The sequence below is a fragment of the Anser anser genome, assembly GCF_964211835.1.
Source record: "Anser anser genome assembly, chromosome: 14".
In the NCBI taxonomy this organism is placed as follows: Eukaryota; Metazoa; Chordata; class Aves; order Anseriformes; family Anatidae; genus Anser; species Anser anser.
This window is the reverse complement of record NC_139735.1, coordinates 8,101,134-8,120,174: the sequence shown is the minus strand read 5'-3', so window position 1 is coordinate 8,120,174 and position 19,041 is coordinate 8,101,134. Positions and strand designations below refer to the sequence as shown.

Below are 19,041 nucleotides of genomic sequence, written 5' to 3'. Positions count from 1 at the left end.
TGGACAATTGCTATAAGGCACTTAGGCATTCTGCAGGAAAAATCCCATATGGCCTGTGTCCAAAACTGCATTTCCAGGAGCAAGCTAGGAGCTATGGAGGCACCTGTAGAAAGTCATTCTTGTGTTCATTTACACCTGAGCTCAAAAAGTTTTGGTACTCAACTGTACCTGTGTGCTGAATGTGGGAATGGTTTACGGAAAAGTTAATTCTTAGCAGGACATGAAATACCTTTTGTTTCATCATCATAACTATGGCAAGGATAAGCAACAAGTGGACTCTAATAGCAGAGTTCAATGATGGTTTTGCATGAAAAGAAGGAGAGAGAGAAAGACCGACACAAAGACACAAAAACACAGAGGTGAATTCTTTTTCTCGAGTGTCTCCTTTGAAAGGAAGCCAATGGGGAAGTGAGAGAACTGTCTACAAAGTAAGACAAAGCTCTCAGTTATCCATCCAGTTTCTTTGTTTCATATGATTTCCAATGAAGCAAAGTTCTAAATATCCTTGATCCATTATAAAAACAAGAAAAAATTAGTAGCTTTCTGCCTGCCTTTGATCTATCACCTCATACAACTGAGCATTTGTTCCATTCCTTCAGCAGAAGATTACAGAAAAAGGGTGTTGATTTATTTAACACAATGACTTTTATCCTATTAACTCCACTAACTAGGCAGTGGAATTTTGGCTACTGGTATCAGTGGGACTCAAATCCTGCCCAGTACATTGATCAATCCACTGCGATAATTTTAGCAGTACTCAATTTCTGCACAATGTAGATTTTTTTTTTCCAAGCTAAGACCCCACCTCAAGACAACACTTAAATGGAGCTGTAATTTTAAGCATGTGCCAAAGCTCTAAGCACGTGCTAGGAGGGAAACCATTCTCAGATGTATTCCTTGACAGGGATGAGCTTAAAAATATACCACAAGGCAGTCCTAAAATGGGATCCCCAAAAGTGACGGCAATTGATTAAGCCAGGAACAGCCCTGCAATGTTTCCCCATGAACCATCCCAACAATTCTCCATCTTTTTAAAAACGGAGAGGAAAGAGGGTTTCAAAGCTGTCCATATTCAGAGCTGGCTTCTCAGGCACTTGCGTTACAGCTCCCTGCCAGCTCTCCGGACCGGAGGCAGCAACACGCCATCTCTGGACCTGCTCACAAATTTCCCTTTGATGTGTCCGCTAGGGCAAGGATTCTGATTTTCTTGTCTGATTGGCGTTTTGGAATAAATAAATAAATAAATAAAGGATCACTTTCCCAAGGCCAAACAGGCCACGTGGGGACTGCTATGAATTTTCAACAGCCATCCCTTTCAATGAAATCCTTACCTGCGGAGTGCCCAGCCTCTCTATTAAGGGAACCAGGTGAAGTGGGGCATACTTGGCTTCGAGACGCTTCATGCGCACCTCCAAGCGTTCTCCTTCTGTCAAGCGAGCAGCAAACAGTGAAATGAGAGGAGGAAGTGGAGACCCGCAATTTCCGCCGAGTTTGCTCAGAGCTGCCCCCCAGCAACCATCCAACGAGACTTTGGATCAATGAGCCAAACCAACAGCAAATGAGGGGACCAGTGATGCAGAGAAGGGCGGGATGTGCGATCGCAGTCTCAGCAGCAGCTTAATCACACATGTCCAAAAGCATGTCCCTGTTACTGATCACTCCTATTGAGATGGACATTTCATGCTGTCATTCTCCAAAGAGGCTGCAAAATGGCTTTAGAAACTGAAAGGAACCCCCAAACTGAGAAAGGTTTCAGTCTGTAACTAGGCTACAGAAAATGCACTGTTGGCGTTTGTTTCCACCTGACTTTTGGCTGTATCCACTATTTAAGTAGATATGCTTAGAGGGGGAAGCAGGGCCAGAACTGATCCTCGGCAGAAATGGGAGAGAAAGGGCTCTTGACAGAGACCTCTGAGTCTGTCCACTGCTGCCCCCTGAGCTTCTTACCTTTGATGTAGACCCTGGGCAAAATATTTTGGAAGGGAGCAGCATGCAGCAAATCACAAACTTCTTCCTGGGACTGAGGCAGGAAGAAAGAAAGATAAAGTAAGTTAAAAAAATACCTGTAGGGGGTGATTGTATGGCTCAGGGGTCTGGGCAACACTACAACAACCCAATCACATCTACAGCACCTAGTCAAATCCAACCCAGCTCACTAATAAATCCAATAGTTTGAATCTAAATGAACTAAAACTGGAAGAAACAGCTCTCAGATTAAGCTAGGAACTTTTTATAACTCAATTTACCTTATGCCTATGCAAGGCCAGAGCTTCATTTTTTTTTCTGGTCCACTTACTAATACTGGAAGTAAGAGGGGATAAAGGCCATAGGGATCTCAGTTTTATCTTACTCTGATGACTTCCTGCTGTTTGTTTTTACTGAGTGTGCCCAGGTGGAAATTACCCTTTGGCTTAGTTATTCTAGGAGGTGTACGTGTAAAATACACTGATGCATGGCTCCATTGTAAATAGATACGTAATATATTAGCTGAAATTGTTTGTTTGTTTGTATGGTGTTCACAGCCAGTGCTATCCAACCAAAATCCCAGTGGTGCAGGCACTGGGGAGAATAGTACAGAAGTCCAGAGAGTAATAACATCATGAGATGCCACCTGAGAGGATGCATGCCAATGCACTAGAGAAAAAATAATCCCAAACATAGATGCACAAGGAGGAGAAACCTGGAAGTAGGAAGGTGGAGACTGAGGAGCGATGGCTGACAATACATCATATACGAGTCTGCAATGGGAAACAGCAGCAAGGAAAACCAAAGCTGTTCAACACAGAGGCATTGCGTCACGACACGGCATTAGTTTGCTCCTGTGAAACTCTAGTTCTAGGACATGCTTTCAGTTCTGAGCTTACCATAGAGATTTAGACACACTCGAGAGGAGGTCATGACAGAGCAGCAAAGATTTTCGGGGCCAGATGGAATGACTCAGCTGGGTCTGCTTGGGATGCGCGGGTGGGTACCCCATCTTCCAGCCCAGAGGGAGGGGACAGAGTGGCATGGAGCTGCAGGAGGCTGTACTGGTGTCATGGATGCTGGCATGGGAGCGTGTTTGTGCGAGTGCAGTTTGTGACACAGTGCTGGAGGGAGAGGAACAGTACGGGGTCCCTTCTTGGGCATAGAGGTGTTGATGCTACCAGAGCGTGCGCATCACCTTTGTTATTCTGTTTGCAAAGCACTCTTCCTTCCTAGATGAATGTTCTTTCACTGCTCTTTCCCTCTGATAAAGAGAGTATTTTCTGTTTTTGCAGCCTGCATTCACCTGGTATCTGTCCTAAAATAAGTCATGGGAGATTTTCTCCCTAAGGCTCATTACCTGAGAGTAAGAATTCCTCTTAGAAATTTAGTCCCAAGCAACACCTCATCCCTCAAATTTAAACAATAAAAAGGGTATAGAATGGAGCAGACTGCTAATCTTCCCTAGAGCAGTCTCTGCCAGCAAATACCACCAGCCTTAGATTAGGCTGACAGCTATGAAGATAACTGCACCGTAAAAGCAATTGTGCCTTCTGCACAGGGGCTCCATTAGAGGGAAGATCTCGTTGCGCAGTGGCTCCAAGCATCTGACAACCCTCCAGCAAGCAAGAACCAGTGCCCGCTGCATGTAAAACTGCTTTATATTTTGAATCAATTTCTGTGCTGAAAAAACGAGGACCAGAGAGGGTGAGGACTTTGCTGGCATGGAAGGTAGGCAGATGTGGAATTTGATGGGCAGCCTTCCTAAAAGGACCCCCAAATTCTCACTGTGTCCCTTATTTTATGCTATTCTAAAATGCTGTTATATTGCCAACGTACAGCTCTTGAAACTGGCAAAAACAGGAGGAATGTTTCTGCACTCAAATGAAACATTGCTAGAAGAAACCACCATGTGTCCCTTAAATATCAATTTGGAAGATGGGACGTAAAAGGCAAATGTAGTACATCTAGCATAAAATTCAACACAGAACAGCCAAGAGCAATGACAAAGCCACAAAAGGAATAGAAACTGCCAGGATACTGTTGGCAACTCTGGTCATTCTATTAAATAAAGCCAAGCTGCTAGGTGATATCTCTCTCTCTCTGGTTTTCTTAAAATTACACAACTGCTGCTTTCTGAATGTGTGTGATGCACCATATTAGGAACTAGAAGGCTCTATAGCTGGGCTTAAAATGCGAGGGCGAGGGCAGACATATCCTTTTTGAGGATATGCAGAGATTCTCAGTTTTCCTGGTGTTCTATGGTTGAATAAACTTGGAATCTTTGAACTTTCTTCTGGTTTTGCTCTGAACAGAAATGCATGGCTTTGCTTGGAAATCCCATTTTGCGCTAGAGAACCCTTTCTGAAAAAAAACCCTAAGATCTGATAAAACTCTGTCAATACCATTCTGACATGAAATATGCATGATAATGCAAACCTGTTTAACACTCCTCAGTTGGCTCTGACATGCGTTCAGCCACAGCCTTTGTCCCACACCAGCTCAATCAAGTCCGAAAGGAGCTAAGAGGCTGAGAGTCTTTTGCAGGTGTAAGACACTTGTGCAAGGGGAAATATCAGGTCATCGCTCTAGCTAAGTTTTGGTGAAGATTAAGTCATGGGAAATATCACAGGATCATCTGCTCTGAGATTTCCTTCCTGTTGGATTGCTTTATGCTTAACATCATTAAAAAAAAAAAAAGCAAAGGGCTCAAATCTACTCCTCACTGTATGAGTATGTATATATATATAAATATATATAGTAACAATCCCTGCCCCAAAGAGCTTACAATCTAGAAATAAGCCCCAGTTGTTTTTATTTCTCAGAAGGACAAACATGGGGTAGCTTTGGGTCCAAGAATTAAATCTAGATCTTCCAGTATTCAGATTCTCCTTGAGCAATCCCAGATGTCAGTGACACAGCACCAATGCAAATCATCCCCATGGACCCCAGTAACACAGCTCTAGAGAGACCCTGAACACATAAAAGGCTGGTGATTTTCCCAAACTCTTCTGTTAGAGAACCAAGACTCTTGAGCTGGCAAATTCAAGTACAGTCTGTTGGTGCAGGGGGTTTTGCCTTACCAAAGCCTGCTCAATAAGGAGGCAGAAGAGAATGGCATTGCCCACTTCTCTGAGGCTCTGGAACACATCAGTCTTCAGCTCTGCGTACTCAATGATGTCCTTCAGCTGGTGGTGGAAAAACTCCAGGATTCCTTAAAAGACAAGGAAGGACAGTCAGAAAAGTGAGAGCCAAAGGCCCCTCCAGTGACTTGGATTACAGGACAGTCAGTGCCTGGTGTTTCCTACATCATGAACTGCAAGCCGTGACTGCTAAATGGATAAGACAGATCAGTGCTGGGGAGAACTAGCATGCAGGGTCTCATCCTGCTTCCACTAACCCTTGGGAAATAAGGAGTAATTCACATGAAGGCCTTGGATTTCCTAATCAGAGGAAAAAAAAAAGAGATTCCAGGCTGTAATGGCTCTCCTTGTGCTGCTTCATGTATAACAGTTCCCCATCCAGATCAGCTGCAGACTGCAGCCATGCTGCAAAAAAATCTTCACATCAACTAAGTAAAGCTTTTGAAAAAAAAAAAAGTAAAAGTGACCCCACAGTAACAAAAGCTTTAAAAAAAGTCCTGAAAACAAAAGCTAAACTACCAGCAGATGTTCCCTTATCAATCACCTGTGTGTTTGAAGAGAAATTTCTAACAGGAAATTTCCTGGAAAAGTTTTCCATACGTGTTCCAGCGTCAGCAGCAAAACAGGTGGAGGTTTGTCCCAGGGAAACCGGGCTGGGAGCTGCACCAGCATGCCAGGTGCCAATCCTTGTTTAATTACTGGTTGCTGCCTGAGTTAATGCTGCACAAACACGTGGGCGAGCTCTTGCTCAAAGGATTATGCATCTCTCTGTAGCACCCACCTGGAGAGCCGTATTCGTGTCTTGGCAAGCGGCATATCTTGGGCATTACTTCTATCAGAGTCTTCACGTACTGCAGGATGGTGCCTTGCAGCTGTCAGAGACAAAGGGAGGTTAAACTCTAAGGATGGCTTCTCCTGGCACGGGTTTTAAAGAGAGCAGCTTGTGGCTAGGGCCATGTCTGACAACAAACGGTGAAACTGGGGTCTAAGAAGAACTTGCTTCGTTTGGATTTCACCCAGATAGAAAATCCAGCCCAAGTGCACGGAGATTTTACAGCTTCCTCCCAAAGAATAAATCATGGTTGCAAGGATTTTCTACTTCAAAATACAGCTTGCTCTGTTTGCATTGTTTGCAGCTGAAATCCAAACAAGGATCTTGGATCCAGCTGGGCTTATGCTCCTAACCCACAGAGCATTTGACCAGAGCTGCCAGAGGAGTAATTCCACAGCACAGGAAACACTCTTTTCACCTGATGAATGATCACTAGATACTGAGAGTTTAAATAAATTACATGCACGTAGAGCAAGTTTCTGCGGATTGGATGTTTTGAACTAACGTGGACAAGAGTGAAATACATATTTCTTAGTTAGAAAAGCTTGCTGTCATTTGGAATTATATACCTGCATCCTGTAGATACATTATATAGGATTATGTGATAAACACAATTTAGCCAAACGCAAGATCTCTGTCCTGGCACTGAATGCTGTCTGATCTCGCACACCAGCTACAGCATTTTCAACTAAGTGACACAAATTACATCGTCAGTAGCTACAGTACTTTACCATAGAGAAACTGGATATATGCTTGAGATTTTTCAGTCCTACATTGCTTTGCTAGACACATGCTAGACACATTATTGCAGCCAAAACAGAATTTAAATATTTATAATGAGTTAAAGTCTTCTCTTCAGTAAAGCAGGTTTTTTGGTAGAAAAGCGTGACCTGAAAAATTGTACGTTTTTGCATACTCCGTCCTGCCTTGTCCATGCTCTGTATTGCTAGCACCCTTAGGGAGCGTTTCCCTGTGGATACACATCTCTCTTCTAAGGGAACCACAAAGCAGATGGAGATACTGGCCACCTGAGTGTCTGATGGAAACGGCCATATGGCTTGAATTCATAAGAACTCACCTACAGCGGGAAATTTCTAAAAGTCTTTTTCATCAGCTTTGTGTCCTGCTCTCTACCTCCCTGCAGGTCCCCAGGGGTATCAAAAAGCTGTGAGAGGCTCTTGTGCCACTGCTGAGCACAAGCATGTATCTTGGAGGTCTCCTAGGCTGCAACACAGGCGGTGCTGAGGGGCAGTGGGGACGAGCACCACATCCCCTTGATCACCTCTCGGTGGCTTTTAGCAGAGCAAAATGCAAGTGCCAGTACCCCCAGATCTGGGTGGCTGGTCACGGTCAGCACTTCAAGACGGTGGGAAGACTCCACCATCCCACTGGAATCAGGGGGATGCCTTTGCAACAGTGGAATCACACCCTTAATGTGAGCATCGCTGTGCGGATGAAGGGGCACAGGGGCACCCAGATTTTAACACCTTGAACCAAGGCCTGAAGCCCAGGCTGACTGCCCAGCCTGCCCCTCTCAAGGCATTGGGGTTTCTCCATCACCAGGGTTAGGGTCACAATTACCAGGCTCTTGACGATCTTCAACAGCTCCTCCATGACCACCGCGATCCCTTGATAGCCAAGAAGCCTGCAGATCGTCTTGAAATGAGGCGGCCCCACGAAATTGCGGTAGGAGCTGTAGATGTGACTGTAGGCAATGTTGAGAGGCTGAGAAGTTAGAAGTACAATGACAGTTAGACAGCGTTTACAGGGCCTGTAAGTAATTCTCTTATCTTAGTATTAGGCTCCAACACTTGAAATAATTTTTAAGAAAAGCAAGAGAAATAAAAATCCCTGTAAGAAATTTATCATAAGACCTCTTGTGGCACGAAGAGATTGCTTTTCTTTCCGTGCAGTCAAATATATTTGAGTCTGAACAAATTGTCACATCACAAGGTTTATTATCCTGCTGTGTAACCAACACCGCTTTCACTTCCCAGGTAATTTACTCTCCCATATATTCCCAGTCAAAGATTTCAGTTCACTGGTCCTTTGCCTCTTCAAACTCAAATTCTTCTGTACTAAACCTGAAGGCATTATACACAGGTAACAAGATAGATTTTTTTTCTCCTCCTATTGGCACTTGCTTCAAATAAAAAATATTAAGAAAAGTAGGAACTCCAGCATCCGAGCCTAAGGGCAGTTGGAAGAGACACAGAAATGATCCTTTCTGCATCCTGTGGAGCCCTACATGTACTTAAAACATCCACGTGTGACTGAACAAAAGGGGAAGAATATGATTCTTGTCTAGGGAGCATCCTTGGGGCTCTAGCCCCCAGAAAGTTTTTAGCAGCAGAAAACAGGAGGTGATTTCCAGGAGCGTAATTTATCAGTACCATGTTGGAATGATAGCAGCAGGGAATTACTGCAATTTTTTGTCATTAGAACATTTTTTGGATCCATTTGGTGTAAGGAAAAGAGAAGTGGGAATTAATTCACTTGAGTGATCAGAAGGAAAAAAAAGAAAATGAGATTTAGCTGAGGCACTGCATGCTCAGCTCGGGCTCTGCAAGAGAAGTGCTGGCACCGTGACTCAGCCCTAGCAGAGAAGGGCTGCAGCCTCCCCCACGCTATCTGGAACAACCATGGCTTCAGTAAACAGCACCAAGCATGAGCTTGAAAAGACTCAGGCGTGCAGTGCCCCTTCCAGCAAAACACGGATACCCCCGGCTCACGTACACTGAAAGGTCTTTCTTAAACAAAAACAAGGAAACAAACTAAATTGTATCCCAAGCGTGCCGTGCAAGGCTGATTGTGCTTCTTGCGTGAGCATGGTGTGCCGGAGGTGTGCTGCATCCTCACGCAGCAGGGAGCTGGCATCCCACAGCCATCGCAGACCCAGCTCGTCCTCCACTTCTTGCTCACTTCCTCGGGACTTACACCTCGCACGCCTAACGAATTACAAACGGGAGTCATTTGCTAAGCACCAGAAAAGTGTTTTCTTTTGCTTGCAGATACAGAATTTCTGCTGACTGATGCACTGATGGCACTTTCATAGACTTGGCAGCTGCTTTAATCAATTAATTAATTGTTCCTCATTTTGCTACAGCCCTGTTGCTTTGGTCCAGGGACGTATCACCTGCTATGATTCACAGGCACTCTTTGAAATAGCTAGCAGAAAGAAGACAAAGTTAGAGAGTTTCCTACTTTCTGTGAAACAGAACTTCACCTCCTGGCCCTGGTAGATAAAAACCAAAACCCTTTAACTCTATCCTGTGCATCAATACTTTTAGGTACAGAAAGGCTACCTTGTAGGCTCTGCTTTGCATTCATTCACAACGTGAATGAACTTTCTCTCCCGTCTCATGAATAACTAAGGGCCAGAGTTTAAAATAGATTTAGGCAGATAGAAGCCTACTTTCAGAGCTCCTTCAATGCCAACTCCTGTTAAGAGAGCTGCTTTTGAATGTCCTGCTTAGGCTTCTACCCGCATCCTTAGATAACCAAGACTGTAAAAATCTGTCTGTTAGAGCTTGATCCAAAGCCACAAGATACACACACTGATACGAGTGGAAAACAGCAATATGTTTTGAGAAGCATGCTTTTTTAACCACGAGGTGACGCCCAGCCCGGAACAAGTGCCCAAGGCCTGGCACCCCCATGCAGGGTCACGGCTATGGCCCCAGCACAGCCCCTGCAGATAACACACACAGACTATGGGGAGATAAATATCCCCATTGCAGTGGGCTCGTGAATCCACACTCACTTCTGGAAGCCCCTTTTCTGCTCCACAGCTAGGAGATGGCGCTCTGCACGTGCAATGTTCCCTGAGCTGGGATGTGACCGGTACCTGATCGTGGAGGAACCGGTCACATTTTCCCTGTAATGGAGCTGACATTTTGCTGCACGGGCAGGGAGCGCCTGGTGCTGCCGTGCAGCCTCCTGCCTAGCAGCGGGATAATGGGGCTGGAGAGCAGCTTTGAAGCTGACTTTTCCTTCAAGTGGGGGTCCCAGCAATAGGCCTGATGAGGAGAGGATCATTTTGGGATGTGCACTGGCTGCAGACGAGCAGGATGATTCATCCCCGCCTGTCTGTGAGATGAGGTAGGTTTGTTGAGCTCTCCGCAGAGCCACACAGTGCATCAGCAGCAAGCTTGCATCTAATAATAATACCCTGTGAACAATTAAAATATAACTCCATTTAAGGGTGAGATACACAGCTTGGGTAAAAGACTGTAGGATGTAAAAAATGACACCAGGGTGTATTTTAAGACAAACCAGCTGAACATACAAGGTGGTTGTGCAGCACGGCTCACTCCCCCGTGCTGGGTGGCTGCTGCCACCCCCTCAGAGAGCAGGAGCAAAGCCCCAGTCTCACAGACTGTTGGGAGGTTTTGCTGTTCACAGGAACAACAGCCACTGAGGACACCGAAGAGGTTTGCCCCACCTTTGGTTTGGGGCCAAACAGGCAGGTTTGGGGGCCGGGAGGCTGGGCGTGCAGGCAGGTTGGGATTTGCAGCATTGGGCAAAGCTCCCGGTGTCCCAGGTCTCTTGGGACATGAGAGGAAAGCATGGGAGCATGTAGGAAAGGTCCCACATTGCTTTGGGAGCGAGTGAGGCTATTAGGAATGCCCCACAGCTCTGAAAACCAGAGCCAGCAGCAAACGAAGGGAAACAAGAACTCAGTGTCATTTCCACATCTTCGAGCTCATTGTTGGCTATCACCCAGAACTGTCTGAGCTCACCTGAGGGAAGGCTGGGAGAATTTTATCTGATAAAACAGATTGGACAGAGAGAGAACAGATGATAGTGCTTGTGCCAGAAGCTCCTCGGAAAAAAATAAAGAACTAGCCAAAGAGAAATAGATTTAGAGACAAAAGAAGGACTATGAACTGTGCGCATTTTCCGTGCCTCAGTATAATGCCTTGTTATGGTGGCTGCCGATTGCTACTCACACACACGCACAGAGCTATGATTTACATTGAGCTGCTGGCCGTGGCAGGACAGGCAGCACAGCACGTGCAGTCTGTTGGAGGGGCTCAGCAGCCCCCGCCGCCAACACCACCTGCAGCAAGCACAGCCCCGGAACGCCTTTGTGCCACTGCTGCAGCCCTGGCAGCAGAAAATAGAGCCACTCCATCCCACTCGCATGCCGTGGCTATTTGTACAAGTGCCAGCAGCATGCACTGCCCTGCAGGTTACATCTGCCTGCATGTTCCTAAAAATGCAGGGGCAAATTCAGCCCCGGGGGGAGCAGTGATCTTCAGTGACTCTGGTGTGACCCTGGGCCCAGAAGTGCCAAAACAGAAGCGTTTATCAAAATACATGAATTAAGCCCAATCTAGAGCATTTACAGAGCTAAGTGGTTAATGAGCAGTAAGAAGTGGGTTGCTGGTGATTTTACAGCTTCTTTGTAGGAGACTTGAACACCTGCTGCATTTTCTAAGTGGCTGAATGACAGAGGATGGCTCACTTTCTGTCGGTCACTTGAGCACACCCGTGGTTTGCATCCTGCAGGGAGTGCTGGCAGGCAGGGACAGCCGGGGACACCAGAAGGTGTTATTTGGGTAGTAGGGAACACCACTGTTAAAGCACTGGCATGGTTTTGGCGGGTTTTTGTCCTGGGAAATGAGAATTTCAAGCTCATCACCAATGTAAACTGGTGCCAGCTTGACTTTGGGAGCAGGCAATGCCAACACCACTGAAAGCTTTGGTGTGGTTCCCTTTGAGGTAGTTGTGAATCGCTGTGTGGAGAAAGATTAGCAGGACCCTTTGCTGACCTAATCCAACTATTCCTGTTTTCCTTGGTTTCCTTTGTTCCCGTTAACATGTGATTTGTGAACAACTGAAATTTAATTTTGAAGCAACTGTGAACATCAATAAACTCAACAGCCCAGCTGCAGTAGGGAAGCACTTCTCCCATGAAAATACTGTCACATGGTGTATGCCACCTTTCCAAGCAAGGGTTTGCATCCTCAGCTCTCTCCCTGCAGGCAACGATGTACTTTACTTACAGCATGGGAACAGCTAAGAAGTCTCCCCCTGCTTCTGCAAGGAGGACCAAGTGATATAAAAGGCAGGAAGCCACCTGGGAGCACTTCCATTTCCATCCCTACCCATAATTATTTTCATCTTTAATCCCAGTTTTAAGCTCTCTGGCAGCTGCAACTCACTCAGAGACAGAAGAAAATATGTCAGGGCCTGGAGGACAAAACACCCAGAACTGCAAAGCATCAATGAAAAGCAAGGGTCACACATACTGCCCAGGCTTCTACCAGCCCCTCCTGATCCAGTCCGCATCATTTCCTCATTAATGCATTTTGGAAGATCTTTGAAACACTGCAAACACCTTAGTAAGGATGTGGAACTAATTACTTCAGACCCAGAATCAACATTTCTTTTGGAAAAGTTTCCCTCTGGAATACATTTTGGCTTCAGAGAGCAGTGTGTCACTTCTTCAGAGCCCCTCCTTACTCGCCCTGCTGCCACATCTGTCCCCAGCCTGTCCCCTCCTGGCCACAGGCTCAGGCTGCTCCCCCAAACCCTGCTGGCTCTGACTTTGTCTCTCCCTCCTGCCCTCTCACTTGGCTGATGGGACATCCCCGAGTCTCCTGTAAGGCAGGGGCATTCGAAGAAGAGCCTGTCTTAATCCCACAGGAGTTCAGCAGGGATCAAGGTCTTGGAAAATCCAGCTCCTGCTCCTACCACACAGCTTGGATTAAAATTAAGAAGTGAACGTGTACTGCTGCAGCATCAGGGAGGAAAACCTACTGCTCACTAGCTCTGGCTTAAAACAGCAGTTCAAATGTGCGAGAAATAGTATTAAAAACAAAGCCCCTCGGTGACAAACTATCAGTAGGTAATAATAAACTACCAGAAGGCGAGGAGCTGGATTTCATGCCCCGTGTCAGTGTGGCTCTGACCCCAGACCCTGCTGGGGGGCAGTGGCTCCGGAGCAGGGCCGCAGCGTTCTCACTGCGGGGCTGCAGGTGGAGAGGAAAGAAAAAAAAAAAAACACAAAACCAAACAGAAAACAAAACTACCTGTCTCGTTTTTCCGCCTCAGAGACACACTTTTCTCAGGCAAAAGCTTTTAGGGATAACATTCCCAAATCATTGGAAGACGCCGGCCCATCCTTTCCTATTGGTTGCTATGGTGAGAGATGACGGAGCCCGAGATGGGTATAATACGAGGCAGCGCACGGGGAAGGGATTTAGAGGAGGCAGGAGGGACCTGGCGGTGGGAAGAGGGGAAGGTGGAAAGAGGGGAAGGTGCCACACTGCTCACCAGCACCGAGGGGCTGCTGCGGACCCGCCAAGGGAGGTAAGCTGCTGCCCGCAGCGCCGGGAGTGCCTAGGGACGGGTGCTGTGCTTTCCTGCTCTGCTCCTAAGAATGCTTAAAACAGTCGTTAAGATGAGCTGCTTCTGGAGTGAATTAAGGGAAAGTTAGTTTTATTAAGGGGGAGAGGAAAAAAAGAAAGAAAAAAGAAATCAGCTCTATTGCATGCAGCTCCTGCTTGGGGTGCTCGGCTGGCTGGGAGAGAGAACCCTGCGACAAGGCTCAGAGGGCACTTCGGTGACCTGAAGGAGCAATGTACCACTTTGTGGCTGCTGTTAAACAGTAATTTGTTAGTGGTTGAAGTCTTTTATCCGGGGGAGAGCTATTTAATTGCTATTCATACATTTGTGCTTCCTTAAAGACACTGATATTATATTTCACCAGACTTTAGATCTCACACTTCAGATCCTGATATTACACAGTGTGAGATGCTGTAGGAACAGAAAGACTTTATTAAGCAACAAGTTAGGTATGCAAAGTGCAGCAACAGCTTAAAACAGTTATTTAATCATGCAGATTTTCCACATGACGTTTAGGTGTAAAAATCAAGATTTCTATTGGAAACTCCACAAGGCAAACTGGAGCTAGCCTAGTAATCAGTTTATGCTAATCACACTTGCAGTATCCTTTCTATTCCATGGCAATGGAAGCAAAAAAGCTTTCTATATAGATAACCAGTCACAAAGAAGAGATTTGTACAAAATCTAACTAGAGCATAAAGTATGCCCTATGTCCCAGGTGGTGGTTTTTTTTATTTTTTTTTTCTCCAAGAAGCAGCAGGATGATAGAGTAGTCTGGGCACCGGCAGAATTCAAATTTGGTAATTTTAGCCACCTAAAATCTAGCATCTAATCTAAGCTTGTCAGGAATACTCTCCTGTCAGTAGAGAGAGCTCCCTCCTACCTTCTGGGCAGCTCAGTTCCTACAGTCGCTTTCTCTTTGCAGCCGCAAAGGGGGATATGACATTTTCTACATTCAAGGAAGAGAGGTTGTGGTGACTGAGAGAAAAGGCAGTAACAGCCATGAGCATGGAAGTCATGGAAGCAGCAGGATTAGAAGTGAAAATATTGAGTGTGGCAGGTGCCTCAACAGGTTGAGTTTAATTTTCACAACCTCCCTGTGAGCGTAGGAGTCTACAGCAAAATGGGGAGGTTTCAAAGCAGTCACCTGAGTTACTCAATTTCTAAAAGTTTGCTGAAAAGTCTAAAGACAGTTGTGAGGAAGCTTTCTGTCTATTAGAGAACACCTAGAGCACCTACATTCTAGTCATTTACAAAAAGCAAGGGTAATTCTCCTGAAGCCTATATGAGTCCAATACAAGGGCCAATAAAGCTGGTGGAAAAACTTCACTGATGTCAGTGGCCTTTAAGCCCGTACATGCGTTGGGGAACTCAGCCTCTCCCTGCTTCTGGTTTCAGGGGCACAATGAACATCGAAGTGCACAACATCACTTACACCAGTGCCACAGTCTCCTGGGCCACAAACAACCCTTGTCCGGAGAATTACTACCACGTCATGTACCGCCCCAACTGGAACAGCGTCTTCGCCGGCTATTTACGCCAAAACTTCCACCGTGAGGAGCGAGTTCCCCACTCCCTCAGCTCCCTCGTCCTCCACCGACTCACGCCTTCTACCATCTACGTCCTCTGCATCACGTGCAAGAACTCCTACCCCTCCAGCAACCACTGCACCACGTTCCACACCCTGGACCAACCCCCCCTGCTTTTCGGCGGCTCAAAGCACGAGCCCACCACCTCCATGTGGATGGTGAGCAGCCTGCTGCTGCTCTGCTTCATAGCTCTCTTGGCCTACGGCTGCCTGCAGTTCTGGTCGGCACGGTGCCGCGGGGCTTCCAGGCTGAAGGAGCCTGATGGCAGCTCAGAAGAAGTGGGAGAAGGCAGCAGCTCGCTGGATGGTCCCTCGAGCGATGGACTGAAAGAGGAGCTTCTGGAAGTGCCCATGACCACTGTGCTAATGAGGAGCTCCAGTTTCATGAGGGAGAGCCCATATAGTTCCCCCCGCTGCTTCTTCCCCTACAAGAACAGCGATGACAGGAGGGCCATCTTGCCGCAACACGGCCTTCAGTGAGAGCAAAAGGGAGGCCCTGCTTAGAAGTTTGGTTCGTGCTGCTCTTCTCCAGCTCTTGCCAACACGAGCATCTGTGTGTCCACAGGGGCTGTTTGTCCCAGGGCAGAACATGAGGTGGGATATATTAGCCGCAGGGAGAAAGGTTTTTGTCAAGTGACAAAAATATTCTCATTTACTGAGCGGTTTTTAAAAGGAAACCAAGTCAGCTTTCTGGGAACAGCCAGGCTAGGCTGACTGTAGTGTCATTATCTAATCTGCATCAGTACTGTAGATTCACTTCAAAATCATCAACCAATGTACACAAGAAATAAACTCCACTCCAGTAGTTTCATGCTTGAGTGATTCTCCATTAGCATCACCCCCCAAGCCCTCATAATGCTTGTATAAACAGTAATCATGGCCTGACAAAAGAGCTTTTTGTCAGTATTAAGTAGTCTACATTTGCACAGAAGTATTTTAGTAATTCCCTTTTTGAACTACTAACAGGATTCCTGAAGTAACACCTTCCTCGGGGAGCAGCACTGCTCTGGAGCTCCAACTCGCTCTCCTCTCTCTGCATTTAGATGGATGTGACTTGGTCTTGGCACCAATGAGCACAGAGCAGTGTCAGTTCCCCCTAACACAGGCATGTTACGGAGAAAAATATGGGAAAGCAATAGCAAAAAGCACAGCGAAGCTGCTTCTTGCATGGCTTTTTGGTTTCACACGGCAATGTGACCCAGTACATTTGCATCCACCACACTGTTAATGAACTAGTTCTTGCATTGCTTTCTCCCTAAATAAAGGATTCCAACATCCACCCCTGCTGGCTGCTGTGGCTCATTTACTGACCTTGGATCCATAGAGGTAATAGGGTTGAACGTTGGCTGGTTTGTCCCGCTGGGGTTCCTGTGTGAAGGGGATTGCCGTCCTCACAAACCTGTGGTGGGCACGGGAGACGGGGAGGAAAGCGGTCAGTGCCTGGTTAACCACGGTCAGTGCAGACACTGCGCAGTCCGGGATGAACTGCAGTACCTGAGCTACACGAATGAGCTCCAATCTATCACGGATGTAAAACACATCGGTTTAACACACTACAAAGATGGTGTTGCCTTTTTTTTTCTTTTTTTTTTTTTGAGAAGCTGCCACAGTTCTGCTGTGGAGTCACAGCCCTCTAAACCAAACTACCTCAGTTGCTTGCAGTCTCTGTACAACTTTGTTGCTTGAATTTGTTACTAGAGCTTTCAAGGCCAGCAGGAGCTGGTGGGCTTTAACTTTTTCTATTGCTGCTGCATTTCATTTGGAATGAAAACCTCACTGCAATGCATGTGGATTTTATGTGGCAGGTGTGACTTTTTGGAAAGAAACACAGGGTCTCCAGGTGCCCCCTGCCCTGCTTTTCCTCCTCACCTGTTGGTAGATCCATTGTAGCAGTAGTTGGGTAGAAAGTCAAAATTGAGCTCCCAGAAGACATGGAGGGTGATGCGCCCATAGGGTGCGGAGACGTTGTGGTTGGCCTCCCGGAACATGGCATCAAAGCTGTCCAAAGTCATGTGCTTGCACAGCAACCTGTGAGTCAGGCGATTTATTTCCAACAGCCACTCCAGCTCCTGCAGCACATAAAGCAGTGGCAGATGCAAAAGTGTTACCAAGATGACAACAGAAACAGCTGATTTAACTGCCAAGGGAATGATTCTATATCCACACCCCGCACACAACTTCCCAGGTGAGGATGTAGCAAATGATAAAGACATCAATTTAAGTCAGTGGCCGAGGCCAATTGCACTTCTACTCAAGGGGGTCCTGGTCCAGTATCTCCTAAACTTGCAGGCAGAAAAAATAATTTGTTCCCCGCTGAGTGCTGGCTGGCTTTCACATCAGAATCCTTCGGAGGTGGAAACTGGTAATTTTACACTACTTGACTGTGATGCTCCTGTAAAGTATCAAAGGCAGCAAATCCTGTACACACGTAAGCGATCTCAGTTACCTGCATCCAACAGAGGGAATTACTATCAAGATTTCCCGCTCCCAGATCACAGGACTCTATTCTACAAGGTCTGCAAAATTTAACTGCTGACTATTACCTTATGACTTACACAGATACGGTCCAACAATAACGCAATTAAGGCTTCATAAGTAGAAATAGTAGAGACTCAGCACCATAAAGGAGAATGCACGTCTGGCTGAAACCTACTGTAGGTGGGACTTCTGGCAGAAGACAGCTGACTCTGTATTCATAGCAGTGTATTATTCTCAATATTTATTCTCTGTTAGGAACAGTTCTTACCACTATGGATGTCAGGTCCTCACTCTCGAAGCGGCTAATGGCCTGGTCTAATGATTTGTACATCGCTGCTGAGATACGCTGGGTTATGAGCCTGTTCAGGTCGATTGACCTACCCAGCAACTGGGAAAAGAAGAGAAAATATTTGTATGTTATATACAGATGGGGAAAAGTTGTTTTGGTGTTTTGATTGTTTTTTAATAGACAAAAGTTAAAGCCAAATATCCAATGCTGCTTAAATGTGAAAATGGTAATACAAATGCCTCTGGTGAGTTTACTATTACTTAAGAAAGTAAGGATGGAAACATGAAGCTTAACTTAATTATAATAACTTAGTTAATTAATTTCCCCCTCCGGCCCCATGTCCTGAGTGTGGTGTGTCAGAAGCAGGTTCAACCATTCACATTAGAGCACTGGTCTTGACTGAGCCCAGCACTACGATGCCAGCTGCCAACAAAAGGATGATACACCAAGAGCTGTGAATACCAGAATCTACTGCTTGCAGTGTACCTGGACGTGCCTCTGCTTGAGCAGTGTCTCGTAGCGGTTGGATGGTGGGTATGGAATGATCACCCCGTAATTCTTACACTCGGCCCGGAAACGTTTGTCCAATAAAACACTGAAAAAGGAAAACAGTGTCAGGAAAAAGGAAACATGCACAATCGGCTACTCTGTGGATCTTTTCCAGAGTTGTTTTCATCCTTCTTTTCAACTTGCTCTGAATGCCAAGAAAATTTCCACACAGTACTAACTAAATCGCAGAGCAGAAGTTGTTACCTGGGGACTGCCGTGCCTCTATCGTTCTTGGCTTTTACGGCTAAACATCCAAAAAGATAAAAGATTGTGCTGAAAGATATCACTAGTGCCAGGAAGTGGGGTTAACCCACAGGTATGCTCCCTCCTTGAAGGTCTGCTGTAGGAACAGTTTGCTGGTGACAGTGATTGCTCTCCTCTAAGGCCAAATGTGATTAGAGACAAAACTCCTGGCACAGTTAGACTGAAGACTTGGTTCACCTTTGGGGACATGAGAGGAGGACTCTCATTAGAGTTCATCCACGTTCTTTCAGTGGTTAGAAGGAAAAGTCATGAAGGGCCCAACTGGAGGCAGGCAGCTGTCTGAAGTGTGACCTAAGACAGTGAGAATCCTTCTGGCCATTACAAGTCCTGCTGCTCTGCTAGGGTGAGGACAAGTGCATATCCCTGTTTCTTAGAGATGGGAGGTTTCCACTCATCTGTCTGGTACAAGTGTCAAGCAATGACATGTCTTCAATAGGCTTGGTTTACTTTGCTGCTGCTCTCACAAATTGTACTCAAATAGATACATAGGATATGAATTGTTTTTATTTCACTTTTAACCACGTCTGCCTTGCCACCATTAATTCATTTTTCCCATCTACACTGGTGTGACACGGAT

At 46.1% G+C, this 19,041-nt stretch overlaps 2 protein-coding genes across 7 annotated transcripts in view; one reads left to right on the top strand and one right to left on the bottom strand.

Moving 5' to 3' along the window:
- FNDC9 (fibronectin type III domain containing 9) overlaps positions 1-16,163 on the top strand; it is a 33,707-nt gene extending 17,544 nt beyond the window's left edge. Inside the window, exons 1-2 of one of the 2 annotated variants that reach the window (XM_083799043.1) lie at positions 7,672-13,260; positions 14,695-16,163. In XM_083799043.1, coding sequence (XP_083655169.1) covers positions 13,100-13,260; positions 14,695-15,364 — 831 coding nt within the window. In that variant the 5' untranslated portion in view covers positions 7,672-13,099 and the 3' untranslated portion in view covers positions 15,365-16,163. Of the gene's footprint in view, positions 1-7,671; positions 13,261-14,694 lie in introns of those variants that run through there. The other variant, XM_083799044.1, reaches the window with a different exon arrangement.
- CYFIP2 (cytoplasmic FMR1 interacting protein 2) overlaps positions 1-19,041 on the bottom strand; it is a 53,541-nt gene that overhangs the window by 8,185 nt on the left and 26,315 nt on the right. For all 5 annotated transcript variants that reach the window (XM_083799018.1, XM_083799021.1, XM_083799019.1 and 2 more), the window contains 9 exons: positions 18,138-18,246; positions 17,631-17,750; positions 16,754-16,953; positions 16,196-16,283; positions 7,522-7,665; positions 5,890-5,980; positions 5,049-5,179; positions 1,948-2,020; positions 1,332-1,426 (listed from right to left, as the gene is read on the bottom strand). In XM_083799018.1, coding sequence (XP_083655144.1) covers positions 1,332-1,426; positions 1,948-2,020; positions 5,049-5,179; positions 5,890-5,980; positions 7,522-7,665; positions 16,196-16,283; positions 16,754-16,953; positions 17,631-17,750; positions 18,138-18,246 — 1,051 coding nt within the window. The remainder of the gene's footprint in view (positions 1-1,331; positions 1,427-1,947; positions 2,021-5,048; positions 5,180-5,889; positions 5,981-7,521; positions 7,666-16,195; positions 16,284-16,753; positions 16,954-17,630; positions 17,751-18,137; positions 18,247-19,041) is intronic.